At 36.2% G+C, this 20,837-nt stretch overlaps 1 protein-coding gene across 1 annotated transcript in view; it reads left to right on the top strand.

The window, feature by feature from the left end:
* Positions 1 to 20,837, top strand: part of LOC128664556 (calcium-activated potassium channel subunit alpha-1-like) — a 198,004-nt gene that overhangs the window by 88,323 nt on the left and 88,844 nt on the right. The window contains exons 7-9 of the mRNA XM_053719374.1: positions 2,572 to 2,742; positions 3,019 to 3,110; positions 11,047 to 11,157. Of these exons, the coding sequence (XP_053575349.1) occupies positions 2,572 to 2,742; positions 3,019 to 3,110; positions 11,047 to 11,157 (374 nt within the window). The remainder of the gene's footprint in view (positions 1 to 2,571; positions 2,743 to 3,018; positions 3,111 to 11,046; positions 11,158 to 20,837) is intronic.

The raw sequence follows: 20,837 nt of genomic DNA, 5'->3' as shown, positions 1-20,837 counted from the left end.
ATGAAAATCACTTATATTACAATGTAATGCTCAGTAAAATAAGCTGATGGTTTTTCTCCATGCTGCAGAGTTGTTGAGTATTGGGCCCTGTGAGAGCAAGGAGATTAGGAGTTCTAGTGGTTGGAGGGGGAGAATGGTGAGAGTATGAATGTGAGACAGAGTAAAAAGAAGTTAGTAATGTGGGATGCTTGTTGTTAGGGAGTGGCATGAGAAGGAAATATAAGAGGGATAATAAGGAAACATGTGGATGCCAGTAGGGTACCACACAGAGGCCTAGATTACAAGTGGACAGCAAAAATCTAAGCGCTTTTGAGAACATTGCTAGAGCGAAATATATAGCACTTTCATTTTTACTTCCATATTACAAGCTGAAAGTAAAGCAATCAAGTAAAAGCCTAAGGCGCACTAACATCTGGATGTCATGTACCGCAGGTGCACAGATTCTGTCACATAATAGACAACTGTGAGAACGTTCTGATCATTTAGGCTATCGCTTTAGCACTAACCCAAGAGTGCACTAAGCCTAAGATTTAGGGTTGATATTAAAATAAATGTGTTAACAGAGAAATGAAACAATATGGTATATGACAAGGTGTTTGACAGGGAGGGCTCAAAGGTGTATGTATGTGTATGGATTTGTATGTGTAGATATATGTGTTTAGGTGTGTATGTATGTATATGTATGTGTGTTCTCTGGCTGATCTATAAGGGGTCCTACTTTTAATAAAGGCTAGATGTATTCTCCTGGCGCAAGTGAGCGCCATTTTAGCAGTCTTATTATTTGAATTTTGAAAGCGGTAAATAACGGCTAAATTATGCTGATTTTAAATATTCCAGATTCTATAGCAGATATAATTCCTTAAAATCACTATATATACCTTCAATTATACTTTTATAGTGCTTATTAACGTAACATAATACAAATTTCCTTTAGTTTTGGAAGCCGTAATAACGGCAACTGCACAGTTACAATTAATTGCAGGATTACAAGAACAGATACTGATTGCTGTTTGTTAACATAAAATGCTAATAAACTCAGCTCACATTTATGCTAATATTGATTATGTACATGCTATCCTCATGAAATTGTTCATCACATTGATATTGAGTTGCATATAATGAAGTAATTATTAGCAGAGTGTTACTACTCGTTCCGGAGTTAACCTTTTATTACATGTAACAATTACTGTTACAGCTAATATCTTTGCATAGTAATTATACTGTGCAGCTCACTGACAGAGTGAGCATTACGCCAATGAGCTACCTGAATTAAACAACATGGGTGGATAATCAAATTATTTATTATTGTAAAAAAAATCTGTTTAATTTACATAGCTCATTTAGCTGCATGTTTGCAAACATAGCATTACTATTATGTTTGACGATTCAAATAGATTGTAAATTACTTTTTTATTCAATTCTCTAACAAGGCACAGCCTAGATTGTTAATTTTTTTTCAATTTATGTGTAACAAGCTTTGTGCTTCTAGCTATTGGTACTGAAAATGATAATATTTGGAGTACTTTTGTAGCACTTATAACTGTGACCTTCTATTAGAAGGAATACATATTGAATATATAGGACTACAATAAATATATTTATTGGGATTTTTTTCAATAGTGATGCTTCCATTTGAGATTCATGTTACATGCTACGAGGAAGGCATTCAAGTAAACTATGGACTGCTGTCTAATAATGAGATCCTACTCATAATAAATACACAAGTCTTATGTTTGACACAAAAGACACTGGTGATTTTTGATAATAGCTATAGTACATTAATATTCAGAGAAGACATTGATGACTCAAAGAGAGTGACTGACATACATTATAAGCAAGGAAGGAGAATCCTGATAAGAAATTCCTAGTGTTATATATATTTGTTAGAGAGACCAGTAAGCAGTAGTCATAGTACTTTCTAAAACAATTTAAAAATGTGCATAGCATTTAAACCTAAGCTATTTATACTACCTGTTACCTTAATTTGATAAATATATTTATTTAGTTATGTGGATAATAATACTACAATATACTATTTTGACTAAACACGTGTTAAAGGGACAGTCAAGTCCACATTAAAATGTCATGATTACGATAGTGCATGCAATTAACAACCTTCCAATTTACTTTTATCATCTAATTTGCTTTGTTCTCTTGGTTTCTTTGTTAAAAGCTAAACCTAGGTAGGCTTTTATGCTTATTCTGAAGCCCTTGAAGGCTGACTCTTATCTCAGTGCAATTTGACAGTTTTTCACAGTTAAACACATCATGTGTGTCATATAGATAACATTTGCTCACGCCTGTGGAGTTACCTATGAGAGGGCACTGATTGTCTAAAATGTAAGTCTGTCAAAAGAACTGAAATAAGGGGGCAGTCTGCAGAGGCTTAGATACAAGGTGATCACAGAGGTAAAAAGTATATTAATATAACTGTGTTGGTTATGCAAAACTGTGGAATGTGTAATGAAGGGATTATCTGTCTTTTTAAACAATACAAATTCTGGAGTACACTGTCCCTTTAAATTGCAGAGCTACTGAAGATGTTATCTGCATGTTTTTTTTTATAACTAGCTGGAGAATACTGGAGATCCATGGACAGGTCGTACAAACAGACAGCACATCACCTACTTTGATTGCATCTACCTTCTTATGGTTACTATGTCAACAGTTGGCTATGGAGATATCACTGCAAAAACAGTAATGGGCCGCATCTTCTTGCTCTTCTTTATTGTTGTAGGTCTGGTAAGACAATTCTTCCATTTATTTAATGGTTAGCGAAGATGAACTGGAAAAAAAGCCTATTTCAAATAATTGTCCATAAATGAAGGTTTGCCATATTTATGACTTTTGGTAAATATATAATTTATGATAGGACCCTAAAATGCAAACTACAGACATACAATTAGGGTTATTTATCCAAGGATGATGTACTGTTTTTATAAAATTATTAAAAATAAGAATGTCATTTTTCTAATACAATAGATCTCTATACAGCCTATTATTGTTTATACTTTCTAGGCATTGTTTGCCCACCATGTCCCAGAAATCATGGATATTGTAGGGAGCAACAGAAAGTTTGATGGATTACATGTGTCAGTTGGAGGAAGAAAGTAAGTTTTTATATTTTATATTCTGTGTACGTGTGTGTGTGTGTGTGTGTATGCGTGTATGTGTGTGTGTATGTATGTGTGTGTATGCGTGTATGTGTGTGTGTGTGTGTATGTATGTGTGTGTATGCGTGTATGTGTGTGTGTATGTATGTGTGTGTATGCATGTATGTGTGTGTAGGGGCATGACTAGTAGAAACAATGTGCTGTGTGTGACGAATCATTGACGACAGACGCAGGAGAGCAATCAAAGTGATTCCTGTTTCCCGTATGGTGTATGTATACCAGTTACGTTCTATATTTTTGTAAGAACATTCACCCAGCAAAGACTGACGATAACAACAGTTTAAAGCAAAGAAAGAAAAGAAGAAGCGCTAAAGAAAAATACCCTGCTAAACTCGTGTATCCCCCTCAGAAAATACTGAAAATGCAAAATATTGTAAAAATTGAGTTCAGCGCTGAAAGCACGGGCTCAAATATACAATACTTGGTATATGTATGAATATAAATGTCAAATAAGATACTGTGTATGTGAATAAAAATATATAATATAGTACTATTATAGTAATTAACTGTGAGAGACTAAGGGATATGAAAAAAAGGTATACCGTATGGCAATATCAAGGTGAAATGCAAATACAAATAGAGGTATTGGGTGGAATACAAATGAATGAAAACAATTTAATAAAATGCATATAATACATATGTAAAAAACATAAAAATACAATTTGAGAAGGGACGTCTCCCTTATAACATAAATCGGCTACTTTATAGCCTAATATAAAATGTGCGCTAGTAAAATAAAAACAATGTAGCCAAGGCCGGTGGCTAAAAAAGAAAAGAGAACGTGGTACCTTAAAAATGGTTGTTTAAGTTCCAATACAGTCCTTACAAGCAAGAGGAAACAATAATAGTGTGCTCTTGGCTGACCGGTCTAGCTGTATGTGTGCAGTTGGCGTTACCGGACGTAGGAAGAAGGCGGCTCTTAAAGGCAGTCTCACGTAACCCCTCTGACGTCACTATTGCAAGCTTGGCATCTGGAGCGATCTTTCTTTTGAAGCAAAGATACTTTATGTTGTTGAAGATCCTATTAAGATACAATGTGGCAAATATATGAAGTATGATCTTGATACTTACCCCTATTTCCTAGCCGGAAAAGGAAGTCCTGGGGGAAATAAGTTGAAGTCTTGGCGGTTACTAGTTGTGACTATATGATCTTCAATCACTTGGTTATGGTCGTAGAAAGCACTGAGTATTACTCACAATTGCTTCTAGGCTTGGCGGTCGCTAGTAGCGAGTGGATGACTCTTATTAGTACTCTGGTCAGTACCTGAGGCCAACAAATCAGCAGAATCCTCTTGCTGATAATATTTCTCTTATTGAATACACAGTAATATACAATAAGACAGGATACAGGGTGACAACAGTGTCAAGGTCAACGCGTTTCGCCCTTAGGCTTTATCAAGACATGTCTGTCTGTGTTACCTGAAAAGTATTTAAACACTTCCAACTAATCTGATTGGATATCCGATTAAATTAATTTAAGGGGGATTGCAGAGATAGGGTTTTTTTAAAATTAAAGGTGGAATTCCCTTAATATATATATATGAGAATAGTGATGTATCTCAAGTGTACACACAAAAGAAAATTGCAGAATAAGCAGATATATAGATTTTAATCAAATACCTATAGCAGCATTCTAAAGATAAACATGATTAGAAGTTACATATTTAGGAGATTAGGGATCTATATGTTTAAGACCTTTGTGTGAATATAATGTAAATATTGTAAACCAAAAGAGAGGGAGAGACCTCTCCAAAAGACTGCACGTACAGCACTCTGTGCCTGGACTTGTAGTGGAGAAATTGGGAATTTAAAATATAACTTTTATTAAGTATATTAAAATAAAACACTCAATTAAAAACAACCTGGTAGTAGTAGGTCTATTCCTTAATCTTCTGTAAGCCTTTGATATGTTATAGGTGCTTAGAAGGAAATTGTGTAGGCAGGGAGTTATAAGTGAGACCACTCGGTTTAATAATTTCACTGGTAATATAGGGTTAATCTTTTTGTGACAAATACACATATATCTGGATATCCAAATATGCTATTGATTTGTGCTTTGGTGTTGGAATTAGGTTCAATGCTAGTGACGCCCAGTGAACTCAGGAATACACATAAAAAGTAGTGTTAAAAATTCCACTTTGTTGATGAATATCACTTTTGTTTAATCTTATGTTGGAATATAGATAGTAGAGATATTCAGAATAATCAGATTTCACGTGACAGTTTGTAAACTTGTGTTATTCTGGTTGTATTTTAAACATTCAAATGGGTGTTGTATATCTTATTTGATCAACTTATTTCCACCGTTTGTAGGTTTATTATCACAATAAATTATTTCCAATCTCAGTGTGGTCCAGTTGGTTCATTTATGCATAAAATGTTAACAAAGTAGTATAATCTTGATTTGTTTCTTTTTAATAGCTAGTCATTCGTCTACAATACCAGTGATCCTGTGTTTGGCGTTGGGATTATTACCCTATTGTCTTAACGTCACTATCACATATGTAATTCTTGTGGGATTGTGTTATTTAAAAATAGGGGGTATATGTACATCTTCTATTAGATCCAATCCTAATGGTAATACTGTGCACTTTTGAGTAGCTAAGTGTAATATAGTTCTTACACCTAATGACTCCATATACATGTGCTGAATATTAGTAACTATTGAAATAATAAGATGCACCAACTGTTACATTTAACTGTTTGCATTTAAATAAAAGAGGAACAAACTTAAATTGTAAGTATATAGCCGCAGTATTGTATAGCTATTGCGGTATTATATTATGTTTGCCCCTTTAGCTGTGATATTCTGTGTATCCTGTGTTTTCTCTTATAGTACTTTGGTCTTTCGTGTGATTCAGTGTCACACTAAGAATGCAGTATTGTGCTTGGTGTAAATTACTTTAGAACCGGATACTTGTTTTCCAGAATTAATTTGTTATGAGCCAAACGTTAAATTAGTTCTATTAAGTTAGGTATATCTGCACCTTAAGCTGAACTAATATAGCTATAGCATTATTGAGGTACTAGCTGGAAGGTTTTAGTTACTTAATATAGCAGCAAAAGTTAGATAGTTGCACCGGTAAAATAGAATTATCTGACTATAAGTACAACTGAGCTTGAAATTCCCCCAATGCAGTATTCTAAGGTTGCCACCTAGTAAATAGCTTAGTGCGAGTAACCCTTTGTTATATCAAAATAGTCTTAAGGTCAAAGTTATAACTTAGTTAAACAGTCCTAATTGTGACTGTTTGTCGTATATTAGAACTGAATGCGTAATATAAATTCTCTCCCGCCTAAACAGGCCAACTACTGCAGGTAATGTTTAAAAAATTAATAGAGCTCCCACCTGCTCTATAACCCCCTGACCGGTTTCGCCCGTAATAATGTAAATATTGTATAGATATTTTGTAAAAATTCTCTGATATAATGGAGGGGATAAAATAAGATATATACAGATGCCTGAAGCAATTGAGGTGATAAAGAGGATGTCTAGGGGGTATATGAGAGAGTATGGTCGTTTAAGTATTAAAGGGATAATTCCTTTGTTATGTGTCATAACTATATAGGAGTTATTTAGATATAACATATGAAATATCTACAAGAAAAGGACCCAACTGTACCAGAAGGATAGTCATTATAGTTTAAGCTCATGTGAATAGAGTTATATTTGTGTGAGGTGTAAGGCAAGATGAAATGTATATCAACTAAAATAAACATATAATATTAAAAGATTATAGGAAAGGGGAAATATCTAACTCTGAATTCAATCCTATTGGATGTAGCGTATCCATGTTATAAATCATTTGTGCTTCTAATTTAAGGAGTTGTTTTTCTAAGATACCCCCTCTCCAATTTGGCTTAACTTTTGCTTGACCCCAGAATCTGAAATGTTTAAGGTTATTTTTATGAGTTTCTCTGAAATGTGAATATAGGTGTGTATCAAGGTTTTCTCTATCTATACATGATAGGTGTTCCCTAATCCTCTCGCGGAGGGTTCTAGTTGTTTCCCCATGTAATATTTTTTGCACGAACATTCAATAATATAGATAACTCCTTTGTCTTGGCACCTGATAGCTTCCTCAATTTTAAATTTGAAGTTATTCACCTCTATTTCCTTCAATTTGCAGCTGTGTTTGCAAGAACCGCAGCCAAAACATGGGAAAAAAAACTTTTATTTTCTTTCCTTCTAGGTTTACCTCTTGACTGATGGTTTTTATGGGTCTTAATTCACTCTGAACTAAGGTACTTCTTAGGTTTTTGGCTTTTCTATATATTATCCTAGGGTATTCTGATACTTTATCCCCTATTTCGGGGTCTGTTTGCACTAAGTGCCAATGTTTTTTCAAGATTTTGTTAACTAAATTATTGTTACAATGAAAATCTGTAATGAAAGATACTTCTATTGTGTTAAGTTTTTTTTCATCGGTATTAACACTTTGTTTATTTCTATAAGATAGCAGATTTTTTCGGTCTATTTTATCTACCTCTTCTTTTGCCTGGTGTATAATTTTCTCATCATACCCTCTTACTTTAAATTTATTTTCTAAAATTGATGTTTGTTTTTCGTAATCTATGTTCCTAGAGCAGTTTCTCTTTATTCTCAAATATTGCCCTTTGGGAATATTGTTTTTCCACCTCTCCAGGTGGCAAATTTTATAGTGTACAAAGTTATTGGCATCCACTTTTTTAAAATGAGTAGATGTTATTAGTTGATTATCAACTACTTCAATCTCTAGATCTAAGAAGATGATCTTTTGCTTACTATTTGTATGGGTGAAATTAATATTCATAGTATTCTTATTCATGTCATCACATATCTCTTCCAACTCCGACACTTCTCCCTTCCATACAAAAATGACATCATCAATATACCTTTTGTATAATACAAGATTTGCACCCAGCTCATGCTGAGGAAAAAATGATTCCTCCCAGTTTCCCATAAAGAGATTCACATAACTGGGTGCAAATCTTATATCCATGGCAGTCCCAGTTTTTTGTAAGTAAAATTTACCCTCAAAGGAAAAATAGTTTTGATTTAGAATAAATCTTATCCCTTCCAATATGAAGTCTTTCTGTTCTTTCATTAGGGTGGTATTATATGTTTATTTTAGTTGATATGCATTTCATCTTGCCTTACACCTCACAAAAATATAACTCTATTCACATGAGCTTAAACTATAATGACTATCCTTCTGGTACAGTTGGGTCCTTTTCTTGTAGATATTTCATATGTTATATCTAAATAACTCCTATATAGTTATGACACATAACAAAAGAATTATCCCTTTAATACTTAAACGACCATACTCTCTCATATACCCCCTAGACATCCCCTTTATCATCTCAATTGCTTCAGGCATCTGTATATATCTTATTTTATCCCCTCCATTATATCAGAGAATGTTTACAAAATATCTATACAATATTTACATTATATTCACACAAAGGTCTTAAACATATAGATCCCTAATCTCCTAAATATTTAACTTCTAATCCTGTTTATCTTTAGAATGCTGCTATAGGTATTTGATTAAAATCTATATATCTGCAATTTTCTATTGTGTGTACACTTGAGATACATCACTATTCTCATATATATATTAAGGGAATTCCACCTTTAATTTAAAAAATCCCTATCTCTGCAATCCACCTTAAATTAATTTAACTGGATATCCAATCATATTAGTTGGAAGTGTTTAAATACTTTTCAGGTAACACAGACAGACATGTCTTGATAAAGCCTAAGGGCGAAACAAACGCGTTGACCTTGACACTGTTGTCACCCTGTATCCTGTCTTATTGTATATTACTGTGTATTCAATAAGAGTTGACTTTGTTTCAAGAAATATTATCAGCAAGAGGATTCCGCTGATTTGTTGGCCTCAGGTACTGACCAGAGTACTAATAAGAGTCATCCAGTCGCTATTAGCGACCGCCAAGCCTAGAAGCCTTCAACTTATTTCCCCCAGGACTTCCTTTTCTGGCTAGGAAATAGGGGATACGTATCAAGATCATACATCATATATTTGCCACATTGTATCCTAATAGGATCTTCAACAACATAAAGTATCTTTGCTTCAAAAGAAAGATCGCTCCGGACGCCAAGCTTGCAATAGTGATGTCAGAGGGGTTACGTGAGACTCCCTTTAAGAACCGCCTTCTTCCTACGTCCGGTAACGCCAACTGCACACATACGGCTAGACCGGTCCGCCAAGAGCACACTATTATTGTTTTCTCCTGCTTGTAAGGACTGTATTGGAACTTAAACGACCATTTTTAAGGTACCACGTTCTCTTTTCTTTTTTAGCCACAGGTTTTGGCTACATTGTTTTCATTTTACTAGCGCACATTTTATATTAGGCTATAAAGTAGCCGATTTATGTCATAAGGGAGACGTCCCTTCTCAAATTGTATTTTATGTTTTTTACATATGTATTATATGCATTTTATTAAATTGTTTTCATTCATTTGTATTCCGCCCAATACCTCTATTTGTATTTGCATTTCACCTTGATTTTGCCATACGGTATACCTTTTTTTCATATCCCTTAGTCTCTCGCAGTTAATTACTATAATAGTACTATATTATATATTTTTATTCACATACACAGTATCTTATTTGACATTTATATTCATACATATACCAAGTATTGTATATTTGAGCCTGTGCTTTCAGCGCTGAACTCAATTTTTACACTATTTAACAACAGTTTAAAGGGCATCCGCATCAAGCTGCAGGCGGCTTCCGTGGGGGATCCCAACCGGTTTGTAAAGTCTTGCCATTTACAGACTGCTGGAGTGTTTTACAGATGGGCATTTATTTATCTCACTTCTTGTAAGTGCATTTTATTTGGTGTGTGTTATTAAAAGTGTACCTTGGATCTGGATGCGCTGCGTGTTTCTTCTCTTTACATATGTGTTTGTGTGTGTGTATGTGTCTGTGGTTCTATGCGTGTATGTGTCTGTGTGTGTGTATATGTGTGTGTGTATGTGTCTGTGTGTGTATGTGTGCGTGTGTATGTGTCTGTGTCTGTGTGTATGTGTGTGTGTGTGTATGTGTGTGTGTGTGTATGTGTCTGTGTGTGTGTATGTGTATGTGTGTGTGTGTGTGTGTATGTGTCTGTGTGTATGTGTGTGTGTATGTGTCTGTGTGTGTACGTGTGTGTCTGTGTGTGTGTATGTGTGTGTATGTGTGTATGTATGTGTGTGTGTGTGTATGTATGTGTGTGTCTGTGTGTGTGTGTGTGTTACTGATAAATGTACATTGAAGGTAAGACTTTATGTAAAATTCTGAGATGAGTAAAAGTTTCTGTGCACAAAAGTGTGTAAATCCCCTTTAACTTTTGCATGAATAATTGTATTTCCTTATTCTACAGGCACATTGTGGTGTGTGGTTATATTACTGTGGATAGTGTCACCTCATTACTTAGAAATATCAAGCATGAGGATAGGGGGAAAATCAGTGTGTATATGTGTCTGTGTCTGTGTGTGTGTGCACGTGTGTCTGTGTGTGTGTATGTGAATGTGTGTATGTGTGTGTATATGTGTGTGTATGTGTGTTTGTATGTGTCTGTGTGTGTGTGTGTGTATGTGTATGTGTATGTATGTGTGTGTGTGTATGTATGTGTATATGTGTGTATGTGTGTGTGTGCATGTATGTGTGTGTGTATGTGTCTGTACGTGTGTGTGTGTATGTATGTGTGTTTGTGTGTGTATGTGTGTATGTGTGTGTCTGTGTGTGTTACTGCTAAATGTACATTGAAGGTTAGATTTTATGCAAAATTCTGAGATGACTAAAAGTTTCTGTGCACTAAAGTGTGTAAAACCCCTTTAACTTTTGCATGAATAATTGTATTTCCTTATTCTACAGGCACATTGTGGTGTGTGGTTATATTACTGTGGATAGTGTCACATCATTACTTAGAAACTTCAAGCATGAGGATAGGGGGAAAATCAGCACAGACATTCTCTTTATGGAAGAGTGAGTTTTAAATTTTAAAATTATTTGTCCCCATTATTTATAGGATTAATCTTTTACTTATGAAAGCTAACACATTCAATCCCACAGATTTAGCCATTATTTTCCCAACAACCATTAAAAATATTCAAGCTAGGCTTAAATTCGCCCTTACCTTAAAGGACAGTAAAGTCAAAATTAAACTTTCATGATTCAGATAAGGCATGCATTTTTAAACAACTTTCCAATTTACTTTTATAATCATTTGTTTTATTCTTTTGCGGCTAGATTAGAAGTTTTGCGGTAAGAGGGGTGCATTGCTAACTTGCACATTATTGTCACCGCTCACTTTCCTACAGCACTGGTATTTCAAGTTTTCATAAACCCGGCGTTAACAGGCAAGAAGTGAGCGTAGAGCAAAATTGAGCTCCATACCGCACTCCAATACCAGCGCTGCTTAAGTCAGCGGTGAGCTGGTTGTACATGCTCGTGCACAATTTCCCCATAGACATCAATGGGGAGAACCGGCTGAGAAAAAGTCTAACACCTGCAAAAAAGCAGCGTTTAGCTCAGTAATGCAGCCCCATTGATTCCTATGGGGAAACACATTTTATGTTTACACCTAACACCCTAACATAAACCCCGCTTTTTTTAGTTAGGCTTTTATTTGGGGGGTTGGTTGTGTGGGTGGTCGGTGGGTTTTACTGTTGGGGTGGTTGCTTGTATTTTTTTTGACAGGTAAAAGAGTTGATTTCTTTGGGGCAATGTCCCGCAAAAGGCCCTTTTAAGGGCTATTGGTAGTTTAGCTTAGGCTAGGGTTTTTTTTTATTTTGGGTGGGCTTTTTTTATTTTGATAGGGCTATTAGATTGGGTGTAATTAGTTTAAATATCTTGTAATTTGTTTTTTATTTTCTGTAATTTAGTGTTTTTTTTTTGTAATTTAGCTAATTGTATTGAATTTATTTAATTGTATTTAATTTAGGTAATGTATTTAATTGTAGGGTAAGGTTAGTTGTTAGTTGAAGGCAGGTTAGGTTTTATTTTACAGGTAAATTTGTATTCATTTTAGCTAGGTAGTTATTAAATAGTTAATAACTATTTAGTAACTATTGTACCTAGTTAAAATAAATACAAACTTGCCTGTAAAATAAAAATAAACCCTAAGCTAGCTACAATGTAACTATTAGTTATATTGTAGCTAGCTTAGGGTTTATTTTACAGGTAAGCATTTAGTTTTAAATAGGAATTATTTAGTTATTAATAGTAGGTTTTATTTAGATTTAATTTAATTATATTTAAGTTAGGGGGTGTTAGGGTTAGACTTAGGGTTAGGGGTTAATAACTTTAGTATAGTGGCGGCGATGTTAGGGGCGGCAGATTAGGGGTTAATAAATGTAGGTAGGTGGCGGGGATGTTGGGGATGGCATATTAGGGGTTAATACTATTTAACTAATGTTTGCGATGCAGGAGTACGGCGGTTTAGGGGTTAATATGTTTATTATAGTGGCGGCGATGTCCGGAGCAGCAGATTAGGGATTAATAATTTTATTATAGTGTTTGCAATGCAGGAGGGCCTCGGTTTAGGGGTTAATAGGTAGTTTATGGGTGTTAGTGTACTTTTAGTGTTAGCACTTCAGTTATGAGTTTTATGCTACAGCTTTGTAGTGTAAAACTCATAACTACTGACTTAAGAATGCGTTACGAATCTTGACGGGATAGGGTGTACCGCTTACTTTTTGGCCTCTAAGGAAAAGCTTTTTATATCAGCGATATGAAAGTCCCATTGAAAAAAGACTTTACGCAATTTGCGTAAGTTGATTTGCGGTAAGGCCAAAAAAGTGTGCGGTGCCCCTAAACCTGCAAGACTCGTAATACCAGCGGTAGTGAAAAAGCAGCGTTATAACCTGATAACGCTGCTTTTTCATTATAACGCAAAACTCGTAATCTAGCTGTTGGTATTTTTTGTTGAAATCTAAACCTAGATATGCTAATTTCTAAGCCCTTGAAAGTCGCCTCGTCTCACAGTGCATTTTGACAGTTTTTCACAGCTTGACAGCGCTAGTTCATGTGTGCCATAAAGATAACATTGTGGTCACTCAATTGGAGTTATTTATGAGTCAGCACTGATTGACTAATATACAAGTCTGTCAAATAAACTGAAATATGGTGGCAGTCTGCAAAGGCGTATATACAAGGTAATTACAGAGGTAAAAAGTATTTGAATATAACTGTGTTGGTTATGAAAAACTGGGGAATGGGTAATAAAGGGATTATCTATCTTTTTAAACAACAAAATATGTAGTAGCTGTCCCTTTAAGATTACTCTCGGAATGCGTGAGTTTTTCATTCCCATATAAAGCAATCTGTGATTCTCATCCTCTGAAATAAATGTAAAATTAAATGTGTTCCTTCATGAATTACAATTTATAGTAGCTGGGTATATGAAGTAGGCAGTGGGTTGACGCTTGCTTTTTAGCTTTTTACAAATAAAACTCAGAGTTGTGGTGTGTATTACTTGTAAATTATTAATGCTTAATACCTTTTTAGCACATAAATGGCCCAGATAGTTTTTTTTTCCATTTTATGCTTTAAAGTGTCCCAATAAAGCTAAAAATGGGTATGTCTTACTAACTGGAAGAAATGACTCAATCAGCATATCAGCAAACCAGTCCTATTTTCCTATGCCAGATAATGGCCTAGACTAGGGATGGTGGTCAATGGCTACTTTCGGCCCATGGCTCCTAGTTTTTTCTTGGCTCCTAGTTTTTGAGGCCCTTAAGAACCATCACAAGAGCTCTTTCAATAACATATTATTTGTTTAACTCTTAACTCCTCAAAGGCATAGAGGCCTATTTATTAAAGGTCTTGCGGACCTGATCCGACAGTCCGGATCAGGTCCGCAAGACCTCACTGAATGCGGAGAGCAATACACTCTCCAACTCTCGGGTGGAATTGTGGCGATTTCTGTCCGCCTGTTCATGAGATATATATTTATTTCTATATAGACAATATCATAAAGTCCCCTGAAGCGAATGATATACCTCATAACTATGAGGTATAACAAGGTGAGCATTGATTTATAAGTTAAGCAATCAAAGTTTAAAATGTTACAACACATTATATATATATATTATTCTCTTCCTCCATATATGTGTGTTTTGAACCTCCAAATTGAAGCACTTTTCCAGCTATTTTGAAAACTTCTCACTAAGGTGACAGTGAGACACCCAAGAAAGCAACATCTTAGGAATTTGGACACATAACCTTTGGCACTAAATAAGCACCAAAAACAAACCTCCAAGACTACAATACTGTATATGCTGTGAAAAGCATTACTGGGCTAAAAAGAAGCTGCACCCAGGTTGAAAATCACCATAGAACAGGCTGACAATGTTATTGAGATAGTTGTTATTTCCTGTGAGTGCGCTTCTCTCTGTTTATAGTAAGTCTCCCTAAGGGAAAAAGGGGAATCCAGATTTGGACTCCTTGCTCAGTTTGCTTAGAGAAAGAGAGCTACACCTCAGTGATAAGGCCCAATGAAGGACGAAATGATCATCTGGGGTTGCAGTGTTCCTTGTTCAGACATTAATTGCCTTGTATTTCGGCGCAGGACTGACCGTAATAGGTGGGATCAGACTAATATACTACAGGAAAGTTCTACTCAGTGAAAAGCATTACTGGGCTAAAAAGAAGCTGCACCCAGGTGGTAAATCACCATAGAACAGGCTAACAATGTTACTGAGCTGGTTGTTCATTCCATTGAGTGTGCTTCTCTCTGTGTGTTTTAAGTCTCCCTAAAGGAAAAAGGGGCAACAAGATGTGGACTCCTCGCTCAGTGTGCTTAGAGGAATTTGGCTACACCTCACTGACGAGGCCCAATGAAGGCCAAAATGATCGTCTGGGTTTCTGTGTTGCTTGTTCAGATAGGAATTGCCTGGTATTTTGGCGCTGGCTTGAGAGTGATAGGCAGTATCAGACTGATATACTATAGGAAAGTTCTACTCAGTGAAAAGCATTACTGGGCTAAAAAAAAGCTGCACCCAGGGGGTAAATCGCAATAGAACAGGCTAACAATCGCCTAGATTACGAGTTTTTGTCGGTAATGGTGTGCGGTGCTAACGAGCCTTTTTTTCTCACCGCTCACTTAAGACAACGCTGGTATTACGAGTTTTCTGCAAGCCGGCGTTAGCCTCAGAAAAGTGAGCGTTGAGCAAAATTTTGCTCCACATCTCACTTCAATACCAGCGTTTCTTAAGTCAGCGGTGAGCTGGCTGAACGTGCTCGTGCACGATTTCCCCATAGGAAACAATGGGGCTGAGCTGGCTGAAAAAAAACCTAACACCTGCAAAAAAGCAGCGTTCAGCTCCTAACGCAGCCCCATTGTTTTCTATGGGGAAATAAAAGTTATGTCTACACCTAACACCCTAACATGAACCCCGAGTATAAACACCCCTAATGTTACACTAATTAACTCCTAATCTGCCGCCCCCGACATCGTTGCCACCTACATTATATTATTAACCCCTAATCTGCCGCTCCGGACACCGCCGCCACCTACATTATACTTATGAACCCCTAATCTGATGCCCCCAACATCGCCGAACCCTACATTTTATTTATTAACCCCTAATCTTCCACCCCCCAACGTTGCAGCAACTATATTAAATTTATTAACCCCTAATCTGCCGCCACCAATGTCGCTGCCACTGTAATAAATTTATTAACCCCTAAACCTAAGTCTAATCCTAACACCCCCCTAACTAAAAATAATTTAAATACATCTAAATAAATTTACTATAATTAACTAAATTATTCCTATTTAAAACTAAATACTTACCTGTAAAATAAACCCTAAGCTAACTACAATATAACTAATAGTTACATTGTAGCCATTTTATTATTTATATTTATTTTACAGGCAACTTTGTATTTATTTTAACTAGGTACAATAGTTATTAAATAGTTATTAACTATTTAATAGCTACCTAGTTAAAATAAGTACACATTTACCTGTAAAATAAATCCTAACCTAAATTACAATTACACCTAACACTACACTATCATTAAATTAATTACATAAACTAACTACAATTAACTACAATTAAATTAAATAAACTAAAGTACAAAAAAAAAAAAACACTAAATTACAAAGTAATCAGCTCTTTTACCTGTAAAAAAAAATACAATACCCCCCAACAATATTAAAACCCACCACCCACACACCCAACCTTACTCTAAAACCCAATCAGCCAATATGATTGAGCTCGCATTCTATTGGCTGTTACAATCAGCCAATACAATGCAAGCTCAATTCTATTGGCTGATTGCATCAGCCAATAGGATTTTTCATACCTTAATTCCAATTGGCTGATAGGATTCTATCAGCCAATCGGAATTGAAGAGACACCATCTTGGATGACGTCACTTAAAGGAACCTTCATTCTTCAGTCGCCGTCGGATGGAAGAGGATGCTCTGCGTCGGATGTCTTCAAGATGGACTCGCTCCGCTCCGGATGGAAGAAGATAGAAGATGCCGCTTGGATGAAGACTTCTGCCGGTCTGAATGTCCTCTTCTGGCCGGATCGGATGAAGACTTCTGCCCATCTGGAGGTCCACTTGTGCCCGGCTGGGTGAAGACGGCTCAAGGTAGGGTGATCTTCAGGGGGTAGTGTTAGTTTTTTTTAAGGGGGGATTGGGTGGGTTTTAGAGTATGGTTGGGTGTGTGGGTGGTGGGTTTTAATGTTGTTGGGGGGTATTGTATTGTATTTTTTTTTCACAGGTAAAAGAGCTGATTACTTTGGGGCAATGCCCCGCAAAAGGCCCTTTTAAGGGCTATTTGTAATTTAGTATAGGGTAGGGAATTTTATTATTTTGGGGGGCTTTTTTATTTTATTAGGGGGATTAGAGTAGGTGTAATTAGCTTAAAAAATTGTAATTATTTTTTTATTTTCTGTAATTTGGTGTTTGTTTTTTTTGTACTTTAGTTTATTTTATTTAATTGTAGTTAATTGTAGTTAGTTTATGTAATTAATTTAATGATAGTGTAGTGTTAGGTGTAATTGTAATTTAGGTTAGGATTTATTTTACAGGTAAATTTGTACTTATTTTAGCTAGGTAGTTATTAAATAGTTAATAACTATTTAATAACTATTCTACCTAGTTAAAATAAATACAAAGTTGCCTGTAAAATAAAAATAAACCCTAAGATGGCTACAATGTAACTATTAGTTATATTGTAGCTAGCTTAGGGTTTATTTTACAGGTAAGTATTTAGTTTTAAATAGGAATAATAAACGGCTAGATTTAGAGTTGGGCGGTAGCCGTGAAAACCAGCGTTAGAGGCTCCTAACGCTGGTTTTTACCACCCGCTGGTATTTGGAGTCAGTCAGGAAAGGGTCTAACGCTCACTTTTCAGCCGTGACTTTTCCATACCGCAGATCCCCCTACGCCATTTGCGTATCCTATCTTTTCAATGGGATCTTTCTAACGCCGGTATTTAGAGTCTTGGCTGAAGTGAGCGTTAGAAATCTAACGACAAAACTCCAGCCGCAGAAAAAAGTCAGTAGTTAAGAGCTTTCTGGGCTAACGAGGGTTTATAAAACTCTTAACTACTGTGCTCTAAAGTACACTAACACCCATAGACTACCTATGTACCCCTAAACCGAGGCCCACCCACACCGCCGCCACTCTATTAAATTTTTTTAACCCCTAATCTGCCGCTCCGTACACCGCCGCCACCTACATTATCCCTATGTACCCCTAATCTGCTGCCCCTAATACCGCCGACACCTACATAATATTTATTAACCCCTAATCTGCCGCCCCCAACGTCGCCGCCACCTACCTACACTTATTAACCCCTAATCTGCCGACCGAACCGCACCGCTACTATAATAAATGTATTAACCCCTAATCCGCCTCACTCCCGCCTCAATAACCCTATAATGAATAGTATTAACCCCTAATCTGCCCTCCCTAACATCGCCGACACCTAACTTCAAACATTAACCCCTAATCTGCCGACCGGAGCTCACCGCTATTCTAATAAATTTTTTAACCCCTAAAGCTAAGTCTAACCCTAACCCTAACACCCCCCTAAGTTAAATATAATTTTTATCTAACGAAATAAATTAACTCTTATTAAATAAATTAATCCTATTTAAAACTAAATACTTACCTGTAAAATAAACCCTAATATAGCTACAATATAAATTATAATCATATTGTAGCTATTTTAGGATTAATATTTATTTTACAGGCAACTTTGTATTTATTTTAACCAGGTACAATAGCTATTAAATAGTTAATAACTATTTAATAGTTACCTAGTTAAAATAATTACAAAATTACCTGTAAAATAAATCCTAACCTAAGTTACAATTAAACCTAACACTACACTATCAATAAATTAATTAAATAAAATACCTACAATTATCTACAATTAAACCTAACACTACACTATCAATAAATTAATTAAATACAATACCTACAAATAAATACAATTAAATAAACTAACTAAAGTACAAAAAATAAAAAAATATTTACAAACATTAGAAAAATATTACAACAATTTTAAACTAATTACACCTACTCTAAGCCCCCTAATAAAATAACAAAGACCCCCAAAATAAAAAAATGCCCTACCCTATTCTAAATTAAAAAAGTTCAAAGCTCTTTTACCTTACCAGCCCTGAAAAGGGCCATTTGCAGGGCATGCCCCAAATAATTCAGCTCTTTTGCCTGTAAAAAAAACCATACACTACCCCCCCCAACATTACAACCCACCACCCACATACCCCTTATCTAACCCAAACCCCCCTTAAGTAAACCTAACACTAAGCCCCTGAAGATATTCCTACCTTATCTTTACCATGCCAGGTTCACCGATCGCTCCAGGCTCCGAAATCTTCATCCAAGCCCAAGCGGGGGCTGGCGATCCATAATGCGGCTGAAATCTTCTATCAAGCGGTGGCTGAAGAGGTCCAGAAGAGGCTCCAAAGTCTTCATCCTATCCGGGAAGAAGAGGAGATCCAGACCGGCAACCATCTTGATCCAAGCGGCATCTTCTATCTTCATCCGATGACGAATGGCTCCATCTTGAAGACCTCCAGCGCGGATCAATCTTCTTCTTCTGACGTCCAACTGAAGAATGAAGGTTCCTTTAAGGGACGTCATCCAAGATGGCGTCCCTCGAATTCCGATTGGCTGATAGGATTCTATCAGCCAATCGGAATTAAGGTAGGAAAATTCTGATTGGCTAATGGAATCAGCCAATCAGAATCAAGTTCAATCCGATTGGCTGATCCAATCAGCCAATCAGATTGAGCTTGCATTCTATTGGCTGATCAGAACAGCCAATAGAATGTGAGCTCAATCTGATTGGCTGATTGGATCAGCCAATCGGATTGAACTTGATTCTGATTGGCTAATTCCATCAGCCAATCAGATTTTTCCTACCTAAATTCCGATTGGCTGATATAATCCTATCAGCCAATCGGAATTCGAGGGACGCCATCTTGGATGACGTCCCTTAAAGGAACCTTCATTCTTCAGTTGGACGTCGGAAGAAGATGGATCCGCACTGAAGGTCTTCAAGATGGAGCCGTTCGTCATCGGATGAAGATAGAAGATTCCGCTTGGATCAAGATGGTTGCCGGTCCAGATCTCCTCTTCTTCCCGGATAGGATGAAGACTTTGGAGCCTCTTCTGGATCTCTTCAGCCACCGGATTATGGATCGCCAGCCCCCGCTTGGGCTTGGATGAAGATTTCGGAGCCTGGAGCGATCGGTGAACCTGGCATGGTGAAGATAAGGTAGGAAGATCTTCAGGGGCTTAGTGTTAGGTTTATTTAAGGGGGGTTTGGGTTAGATTAGGGGTATGTGGGTGGTGGGTTGTAATGTTGGGGGGGGGTATTGTATGTTTTTTTTTACAGGCAAAAGAGCTGAATTATTTGGGGCATGACCCGTAAATGGCCCTTTTCAGGGCTGGTAAGGTAAAAGAGCTTTGAACTTTTTTAATTTAGAATAGGGTAGGGCATTTTTTATTTTGGGGGTCTTTGTTATTTTATTAGGGGGCTTAGAGTAGGTGTAATTAGTTGTAATATTTTTCTAATGTTTGTAAAAAAAAATTATTTTTTGTAACTTAGTTAGTTTATTTAATTGTATTTATTTGTAGGTATTGTATTTAATTAATTTATTGATAGTGTAGTGTTAGGTTTAATTGTAGATAATTGTAGGTGTTTTATTTAATTAATTTATTGATAGTGTAGTGTTAGGTTTAATTGTAACTTAGGTTAGGATTTATTTTACAGGTAATTTTGTAATTATTTTTAACTAGGTAACTATTAAATAGTTATTAACTGGGGGGCGGAGTTAACCGCAGCACAGAGTGGCAGCACATCTAGAGAGCTCTCTCTGGCTACCGTGAAAAACGTTGCTATTAACAGCTAAAATACTCTAGAAAAAGGGAAAAAGTGTTGCCTTATACTAATAGAAGTACCCTGGACTTAACTGAGACAGAAATCTAACCGGTACTTACTACCTTTATCCTCGCATTGCGGAACGCTACCAACCGCCTAACAGTAAGACCTCTATAGAAGACCAGCACCTCAGGAGCCTGAGACCCGAAAGGCTTACTGATTACAACCATATACCGCCTAATAAATCCGGACTTCAATCACAGCAGGGTGACCTGCATCACAACAG

This window comes from Bombina bombina, chromosome 6 (genome assembly GCF_027579735.1).
Source record: "Bombina bombina isolate aBomBom1 chromosome 6, aBomBom1.pri, whole genome shotgun sequence".
Lineage (NCBI taxonomy): Eukaryota > Metazoa > Chordata > Amphibia > Anura > Bombinatoridae > Bombina > Bombina bombina.
Note: the sequence above shows the minus strand (reverse complement) of the source record. Positions and strands in the feature narration are given on the sequence as shown.